The 10,123-nt window shown below is 38.9% G+C and overlaps 1 protein-coding gene across 1 annotated transcript in view; it reads left to right on the top strand.

Annotated features, from left to right (window-relative positions):
- The first annotated feature begins 647 nt into the window (after positions 1-647).
- Positions 648-10,123, top strand: part of nadsyn1 (NAD synthetase 1) — a 39,808-nt gene continuing 30,332 nt past the window's right edge. Inside the window, exon 1 of the mRNA XM_077564831.1 lies at positions 648-839. Coding sequence (XP_077420957.1) covers positions 755-839 — 85 coding nt within the window. The 5' untranslated portion in view covers positions 648-754. The remainder of the gene's footprint in view (positions 840-10,123) is intronic.

The following is a 10,123-nucleotide window of genomic DNA, read 5'->3' as shown; positions in this document are numbered from 1 at the left end:
CCAACAGTGTGCAGAAAAACATCAGAGGAAAGATTTTAAAGAAACTAGATTTGAATAAAAAATTTTTTTTTTTATTGTACATCAAGATAACCAGGTAAGGCAGGTGTTCCGGCACTCACATCAATATTGAATTTATTTGGATACATTGTTTTTATATTTAGTGACATAGGTCTATTAATGCACCTATTACTTATAGCGCTTGCTGGAGGCACTACTCTGTTACCCACTGCTCTCTCAGCCCTTTATTATTGGGAAACCTATATGTAAATATAAGCTAAGCAAGTAGTTACTTTGGATCAATATATAGTAGTTAAATAGAAAATAACTCATCAAAGGCTGGTTTCACCACGGGAATTCACAGTGGCATGGACTTTGGAGATTACAAAGTATGAGCCAGAAAGTCAGCAAATGCCAAAGTCTACATATTTATTTTATAAAAGGAAAATATAATCAAATGTCATTATTGAGTCTAAATCCCATGTGATCTGTCTTCAAGTATTAAAAGCTTGGCTTATCTTCAAGCAGCAAATGAATGAACCCTCACCTATCGCTCCAGCTTCCACATTCAAAACGGCGACAAAGTTGACGTACTAATTAGTGCTGAAGGTGTGATCTATGTATGTATATATTTGGCTGCATGTCGTAAGGTAGCAGCTATAGAGAAATAGACGTTGCAAGATATATGGTAGTTATTTAATCGTAGTGTGTGCTGACCGAGCGGTGGCATTGCGTAATAATTACCTTAATAAGAGAAATGGGAAGGAAAGTCACTCTTGCTACGTGTTCGTTGGATCAGTGGGCGTTGGAGTTTGACGGCAACTTTGAAAGAATACTGAAAAGTAAGTCAGACCTGTATTCGTATTCAGATGACCAAATGTCTTCGCTTTTGTTGCACTTCTATCACAATCGTTATCATCATGAACTAAAAGCAAACAAACAAAAACACGGTGCATATCGTGTTTTTGTCTTGTCTCCGTGGACTGTTACTGTAGTAAATATTTTCGTGTTTGTGCTACTCTTCTACTAACCAATGCACGCCTCTGTTAGATACGACACGATTTTTTTGTCTTTCTTTTTGTTGGGCTGGTGGCTTTTCACAACGAAATTTCTTCTCCTGTCCTTAAGTATCTGAGCGAGATGACCTGGAAATACTTGGAGGAAACCTTTTTTGTTTTGTTCGGATCACAGATATGACTACAGGCCACGGACTTCCATATGAATTCATATGAAAGTCCGTGATAAAAGCCTTGTTTATGTTTCTTCGGAACTCAACCAAATCTCCAACATGTGAATCTTCTATACTGTACTCTATGGCCATAAAGGGCCCCTAGATAAAGCCTCGTTTGGTTCAGGGCGTGCAGAATTAGCCGCCATCTTGAACCGGGAGACCCCGGCTATCTCTATCATTCACTTGTACTGAGGTAACGTTTTTTTTTTTGGCTGCAAGAATTTTATCAAAACTGGTCGAATTCTTTACCAATTTGGACACTGGTTGGTTTGTTAGAAACATCAGACATGCATATATGATATAAGACACGTGGCTAATTTTATAATCAGGACTTATATAACCTCTGAGGCACAAAGTCGCCATAGTGTAAGTGCGCATTGCGCTTGTGTGTAAAACAAGTTTAAATAAAATTGGCTATCAAAGTAGCAGTCATTTGAATGTTATTCCGAGATGATGTCACAAGTCCATATGGTGGTCAATTCGGTGAAAGAAATCTCTCGGCTCATTGAAAAGCATAGGACTTTGAATCATTTCAATTTGATTTGTGAAGATTATTTTGATTTTAAAATGTGATGAGATGTCGTTTCGCTACCATAGAGATCCGGATGGTGACGTCACACATCCCAAGCACCGCCATTCTGGCAGGATAGAAAACGACTTTTATAATGATAAACAGCTGTTGTGGACCCAGTGCCACAACGAGAATGTGCAAAAGAAGGATCGAGCATTCTCCAGGTTGCCAAAAGAGGAACATTTAAAACCTGCTTCCAGCCTCTTGACGCTTCATTGAAGGATCCTACGTGTCACTTCCTCGGTCCTGGTTCCCGTTATGGTGCAGCCAAATATTAAGCACTTAACGAAGATTAACTGTAGTGTCCCAGCAGAGGACAGTCAGTAAACGACATGCTATGCTATAGATGACATGATAGACATGCTCTAGAAATACAAAACATCAACTTTCCAGCAGTTGAAATGGTCCAAATCGTAGCTTCCCACTAGTTTTGAATAAAAGTTTGGTAGCCGTCCTATCCATAATGCACTGTGCAACCGAGATGTGCACTTCGCTTATTATTGTGTGGCTGACTGTTGCATACTGTTGGATAACTTGCATGATTATGTGACCTAATTAGGGTGCTTGAAAGGTGAAAACATTGTGCCAACATTTAAAGAAGGGTGTTATTATGGGAGTGTCACAAGTTGTTGTTGTAAGAATCATGTTACGGGGGGATGGTGATGTAAGAGTGATGTGGGTTGAGGATTAGCATGAACTAAATTAACGTTGTGGTTTTAAATAACAAAAAGACCTTGAAAATTTGCTCATAGATTGCCATGCCTGGGGTAAATTTAAATTCATTTATATAACATAATATATTATGTTGTATGAATTCATTTATATAACGAGAAGAATGATAATCTAACTTTAGTATTGAAATTACTCATATTTGATGGCTATTGAAGTAGGTATATTAAAAATCCATACTTTTGCGTGTCCAATAAATCAAATTATGGGATAAGAAATGAACAGAGTTCCTGCGCAGGATGATTTATTCCGGAGATTTCCGTTACATCATTGAATCAAACTCCAACAGTTTCAGATCAATAATGCTACTCCTCTTTCGAAGAGCCCACACTTTATTACAATCAAATCGCAAGAACAGTGTCTCCAACACCGCCCCTCATGAATAAGTAAATGTGTTATATAATGGAAAAATACAGGTTGAAAAACAGAGTTCTCAGCACACAGATACAGCTGTATTCGTCTCTAGTCAAAATATACTTTCAAGGCACTTCTCAGTACTTTCTCCCATAACAAAATCTCACAAACAAGTTGAACTCAACAGCTCCTAATGTAACATAGTTATATGAGTGTGCGCTCTCTCTCACGAACAGAAATGTGTTTTCGCACAGAGAAGGAACTTCTAGACCAAACAATGGGTCCCACCTTAAGGTCAAATTATACTGAGTTCAAAACTACTTTACCTACTTCACATCTATAAAACATTTCCACATGGTTAATATAAAGAATTAAAATGTTAATAATGTATAACAATGGTTAATATATGAAATAAAGTATTAAAAATGTTAATAATGTATAACACTATCTGCTATAAAAGGTGCCGCATTGAGTGGCCTTAACTCTTTTACTGCCAAAGACGTTAAATGACGTTCTGCAAAAACCTACGGAGGAGCGCCAAAGACGTTAAAAGACGTCCACCCATTTTTTTTATTTTATTTTTTTGAAACGGGTGGAGTAAAGCCTTGCCCAGCTGTGGTGAAAGTTTCAAGCAGGTCTAGTGAGCCTAATGACTATTTTTGGCCCCTAGAAGGCAGCGATGACTCTCTTTTGACAAGATTGGGTAGGCGTCAGTAGAAGACGTGAGGCGGAGCTAGAGGGGACTGGCTGGGGAAGGGAAGAGAACATGGCGACCGGTTTGCAAGCAGCTCACGCTCGAGCATTTTTTTTCAAAGACGAAAAGCATCGACCAACGCTAAAGAGCACATTGATGACGACGATGATCATCATCGATGATGATGATGGTGACTCCGAGGTTGGAAGCGTTGACGCGGTAGTAAAAGACGTGAGGCGGAGCTAAAGCGAACAATGGCGGTTGCAAGCAGCTCACACTTGGGAATTTTTTTCAAAGACGAAAGGCATCGACCAACGCTAAAGAGCACATTGATGACAACGATGATCATCATCGATGATGATGATGGTGACTCCGAAGTTGGAAGCGCTGACGCGGCAGCTATGACGACGTCATAAAGGTTCACGGGCTAGCGACGCTAACACCGGAAAACGCGGAGCACGCTCAGGCGGACGTTCAATCGGACGACGAAGAGTGCCCCGAGTCCAATGCATATTCATCGGAGGAGTGGGTACAGTCTGCTACTTGCTATTCCCCGGAAAAAAAGGCCGTCAAGAAAGTGTAACGTCTGCACGCGAAAGGGACAATCGAAAGTGAAAGTAATCTGTTGTGCAAATCCTGGTCCCTCTCCTTGCACGCAGGAGAGCGCTACAAAAAGAAAAACTGTATTTGAAACATCCACATAATTGTAAATAGTACCACAGTTGCACACATTTGTAAATAGTTTGCGAAATTGTTTTGTCAAATTGTTACACTGCTGAATGGAAATAAACGTATTTTGCAATCCAAAAACACTTTTTCATTGTTGGTGGTGGTGTATTACAGAAGTAAAGCACTATTTAGGTGTTTGTGGCATCATTCATGGACAAAAAGAAGTGTAGAATTCACTAGAGTGCATGAAATAACATCGTTTCACAAAAAGCTATTTTTCTCCGCTTTTTGTTTCAAAACAGAGCATTTCGGTGAAACTAACCATTTTCTATTGTTGATTACTGAAGAACGGAATAAGGTAGAAACAAACTTTTTTTTTTCTGATGAAAGATGAGAGTTCAATCTTTCATTTGTATGTAGTATGTGTGTTTCCATAGTCCAAACACAACATTTTCTGTGGACCTTGAAAGATCAGTCAAAATGCTTAAATCGGCTGGCACTGGCGACAGACATCCCGTTTCTGAAAACGTCTGGCAGTCAAAGAGTGAAGGGGGTCAGCGTGACCGAGGAGGGAAGTTGTTTTTTGAGTCAACAGGTAGGGAGTGATACAGCGAGGTGAGAGGAAAGCTAACTTGGGCAGATGTTAGGATAAAAACAGGATGCTGAGTTGATCGTAGAGGCTGCTCAGCAGCGTATGTGTGCAGATTTGCAGAGCTCGACTTGGGAACTATTTTTTTTTCTTTTTTCAGGAAAGCTCAGTATTGTTCATTCGATTTGACATAATCATTGCTCTCCTTTTTTTTTTTTTTTAAATTAAAAATAATAATAAAAAATAATATATTTTATATATATTTTTTGTATGTGCGTGTGTGTATTCATCAGTTCACCTAAAGCCTATTAAAAAAAATCCCATACTAATAATATAATATAATAATAAATTGCCAAATGCAGAAACATCAATGTAAGTTATCACGATGTGGTGGCTCTCGCTAACAGACAGAATTAAGTAACCAGAATTAGGTTAAAAAAAAATTATATACGTAGACCATCTTTCTATAAATTTTGATATTTGGTTTTTATTTGAGGCAGATATTTTTTCCATTAAAATGTGATTTATGAGGAGGTTAGACCATTGGGTCGATATTCAGAGTTTGTTTATTTTTCCAGTTAACAAGAAATGTTTTTTTTGCGATAGTAAGGGCTACAAGTGTAGATTGAAATTGTTTATGTGGTAAGTCAATTGTTGTTAGGTCACATAGCAAACACAAGTTTGGAGATAAAGGTATCCTACAGTCCAAAATAGCGGAAAGTTTTTCTAAGACTTTAGTCCAGAAATACATAACCGGAGTACATAACCATAAAGCATGAACATAAGTGTCTATAGTGTTTTGTAAACATTGGAGACAAATGTCGGAGTCTGAGAGTCCCATTTTCTTCATCATATATTGAGTAATGTATGTTCTGTGAATAATTTTATATTGAATAAGTTGTAAATTTGTGTGTTTTGTCATTTTAAATGTGTTTTCACAAACTTGAATCCAAAAGTCAGATTCCGGTGCTATAGACAAGTCTGTCTCCCATTTCGAGATGGGTAAAGACATTTTATCAGTATATGAAAGTAACTTATATATTTTTGAAAGTTTTTTTGTTGTTGTCGGAGAAAGCTTGTTAATATCTTTAGCTAAAACAAGCGGTTGGAGCGTACCCCTATTTTTTTCTTTATCATATTTTAACTTGTAGATAATGTAAAAAATTTCCGTTTTTTATATTGCATTTTTGTAGCAAGGATGTATATGATATAAACATTATCTGAGAAGAGATGGTGGAGATGTGTAATTCCTTTCTGCTCCCACACACCTAAATAAAACGGTTGGTTGTTAAGTTGAAAGTCGGGGTTATGCCATAGGGGAGAGAGCCCACAGGGCTCCACTTGGGCTTTCGTCAATTCTAGTGCCTTCCACCAGGCAGTCACGGTGGCGGAAATCATTGGGTTTTTAAAACAATTATGTCGCTTAATCGATGTTGTAATAAAGAGTAAATCTCGAAGTCTGAGGTTATTACAATCCTTCTGTTCTAGTTCCAGCCAACAGTTAGTGTCTCTGTTGGGTTGTGCCCATAGAACGATATATTGTAGCTGGTTAGCTATATAGTAGTTCATAAAATTTGGTGCCTCTAGACCACCTTTGGATTTACTTTTCTGAAGAGTTAGTAAACTAATCTTTGCTTTTTTTTTATTCCAGTAAAATTTCGTAACGGCTGAGTCCAACAACTGGAACCATTTAGCCGTAGGTTTAAATGAAATCATTGAGAAAAAATAGTTTATTTTGGGTAAAACTTTCATTTTAATGGTGGCTATTCGTCCTATTAGAGAAATAGGAAGATTATTCCAGCGCTCCAAGTCACTATAAATGTTATCCAGAAGTGGAGAAAAGTTTAAATGAATTAAATCAGTTAATTTAGGTGAGATTTTTATGCCTAAGTATTTTAAATTACCTATAGGAAATGAGTAGTGTGGGTCCTGGCTTGCAGGGTTCCATGAATTTTCTGTAATAGGTAGAAGTGTTGATTTTGTCCAATTAATAGAATAATCTGATAACTGTGAGAATTTAGTTATTAAGTTAAATACTTCCCCTAACGAAGTAGCCGGCTTTTCTAAATAAAGTAAGATATCATCGGCATATAGATTAATTTTATGTTCTGTTACACCAGAGTGAATTCCTTGAATCCTTCTTTCCTGGCGTATGGCTAATGCAAGTAGCTCAATAAATATTGCAAATAATAAAGGGGATAGTGGGCATCCCTGTCTTGTGCCTCTCTGTAAAGTAAAACTCTGAGATATAATCCCATTAGTAGTAACTGTAGCTTTAGTAGAATCATATAATACTGATACCCAGTGGATAAATGATTTCCCAAAGCCAAATTTATTTAAAACAGCAAAGAGGAAGGACCAGTTAACTTTGTTGAAAGCTTTTTCTGCATCCAATGATATAATAACTGCCTTTTTATCATGCCGCTGTGACATGCTAATAAGGTTAAAGAGTCTCCTAATATTATTAGTAGAGTGACGATCTTTAATAAAGCCTGTTTGGTCGCTATGAATGATTGTCGAGATTACTGTTTCTAGTCTAGATGTGAAAGCCTTAGTGATAATTTTAATATCAGTGTTAATTAGTGAATTAGCGACTTGGGAACTTTTGATGTGGGAGGACAGGAAAGAACAAGTAATAAAACGCCTGCTTATGTTAACGTTAGGCCTACGGACCTGTCATTTACGAAAGGTCTGTATGTTAGTGATAATATGATTGTAATCAGATGTAACGACATATAAGCACTTACTAAAGCACATGAGTTTTGTATACTTTTTTTGGAATACTTGGATGTAGCCTAGCTTTAGAACTTGGTGGCTATGAGAAATCTTGAGAAGGACCCCCGTATATTGGAATGGTTAACATCTGCTACAGGATGGGAAAGGAAGAAGGTAGCCTAGGTCAGCTTGACCTAGCACGGGAGAGGATGAGAAAGGAATGAGTTAATCGGGTAGCTTGACTTGAAATGTAGGAATGCTTGCAGCTGCGCTAGCTATAAAAATATTTTGCGACGTGTAAGATGGAGAAAGGGCACCATCTAGGGGTGAAACCCTCATACTAACTTCCTTGGTAGGAGAGTCCCAGACAAAAAGTCTTCTTTATCGAACTATCGGGTATATAAGGAGGAGAAGGGCTAATTTCGAGCCTTTTTCCGACAACCTTCGGGGAGATGGCTTATCCTACTCGTAAGGTAAGAAAATGCATGGTAATATTGGCTGTTTTTCGTGTCTGTTTTTGAGTGTAGAAAAGATAGCTGAACTATGCTTTGTAATGGAAATTCTAAATTAGACTTGAGCTGATAGGAGGAAGTCTAGGATAGCCAAGGAAAAGTCATTATTTCAAACCTATTTTTCCTATTGGGCCAAAACTACTTAAGGCCATTTGACTATGTTTTACTAAAAAGAAGGGTCCTTCTCCAACATTTCTGGCATTTATCTGGGTTTCACTCTTTCTAACAAATACAATTAGATAATTTTTATTCTTTTCCAACTTAAGGAGCACTGCTGGTTGACTTTTATTTCATTTTAGTTTTAGGTTATATTCTTTTGATTTTGAATTAATTTTACTTTTATTTTTGAATCTTTTGTTTTATTTTACTTTTGTTTCTGAATCCTTTGATTGTTAATTTGTGTTAGTTTATTTTTATTTTCTAAAAACTTTTGGACTTTTATTTTAATTTATTTTCAATTTTGATTCTTATGATTTTGAATATATTTTATTTTTTTTTTAAATCTTTTGATTTTGTTTTCTTTTACTTTTTTGATTGATAATTTGTTTTATTTAATTACATTTTTATTTTTTTTGAAAACTTATTTTACTCTATTTTTATTTCTGATTCGTATGATTTTGACTGTAATTAAATTTTATTTTTATTTCTGAACCTCACGAATTAAGTACTATATTGTCATTTATCCAACTCACTTGTTTGATTATCTGTAATATCATTAAAATTGTAATAAACTTTTGAAAACTCGAACCAATTTTGATATTATTTCGCCCTAAAGGCACATGTTCTTTTAATAAATTTAGCTATTTATAGTTAGAGGGATGACTATTGTAAGCGTTAAAAGGAAGGTAGCGGAATGATGACGTGAGAGCGGGGCGACGGGAAGGAGAACAGTTTTGGAGGGAAGTGTGTGAATAAACGGGGCAGTCAACAGTTGCTCCCCAAAGACAGTATATGTTCTTGTGTATTTTTCTTCACGGAGAGTGTTCTGAAACGCAACACAGCAACACACTACATTGGTGGCAGCGGTGGGATGAGAGTTGAGCTCCCGGCGCCATTTTGCGGGGACAGCGAGAAACTGTTTGCTACCTGGGTGAAGCAGTTTGAGGCTGCCGTCCGCGCGCACGCCAGGAGCGGGAGTTACGCCGCTACGTTGGTGAGTCTCCTCCCTACAAGGCTGGATGGTGCGGCTTTTATGCTGTGGGACAGTTTGACGGGTTAAGGAGAAGTTGAAAGAGGCTTTTGGACAGAAGCAGTTCCTCCTATATTTTCAGACTTGTATCAATGCACGGCCCCGCTAACCAAATGAGTCTGGATGTGTATGCAGCTGACATTTCCAGACTCGTGGCCGAAGCGTTTCCGGATTATGACCGGGCTGCCAGGAATGGCGAAACTTTCAGGTGTTTTCTTGCTGGTCTTGACCCTGCCCTTCAGGCTAAGTGCCACGAGCAAGGGGCCATGGATGTGGATGAGGCCTTGACCATCGCGGGACGTTGTGAAGGGGCAAGACAAGCTCTGAGAGTAGGCACAGCCCCGTCGCCCTACTCCATCCCACCATCTACTGTACAGTCGTGGCGTCCCTTCATTCAGCTGTACGGAGTGTTGTGGACTGAAATACGAATTCAACGGAAAAGCTTGTCCATGCCTTGGAGCGACTTACTTCGAGGATGGACGACCTGCAGATGGAGGTGAGAGATTTGAGAGGCCGTGCCCGAGAGGAAGAGTGTGGTGGCCGTCGCTCCTCTTTTCCTGGGGCTCGTCTGCTGAGTCCGTTGGAGCATAGTGGACGACATCGTGCTTGTCACTGCGAGTGTGGCGGAGTTTGCTGCAGGTCCGTCTCCCAGGACTTCTAAAGGAGGAGGCCAGTCTCCGCAGCGTGGACGCCAGGGAGGATTCAGCGACAGGGAGTGGTCTCCTACTGCTGCGACCTTCTCACCACCCCGACAGCGCAGCGAGAGCCTGAGGGGGCAGCCCTACCCGGAAGACCGGTAGGCGAGACTTGGAGTGAGGTTTATGTCTCCCTCCCGGCGTTCTCCCTCCCCCGTGGACTGGGCCAGGGAAACTG

Source organism: Vanacampus margaritifer, chromosome 4, assembly GCF_051991255.1.
Source record: "Vanacampus margaritifer isolate UIUO_Vmar chromosome 4, RoL_Vmar_1.0, whole genome shotgun sequence".
Classification (NCBI taxonomy): domain Eukaryota; kingdom Metazoa; phylum Chordata; class Actinopteri; order Syngnathiformes; family Syngnathidae; genus Vanacampus; species Vanacampus margaritifer.
Note: the sequence above shows the minus strand (reverse complement) of the source record. Positions and strands in the feature narration are given on the sequence as shown.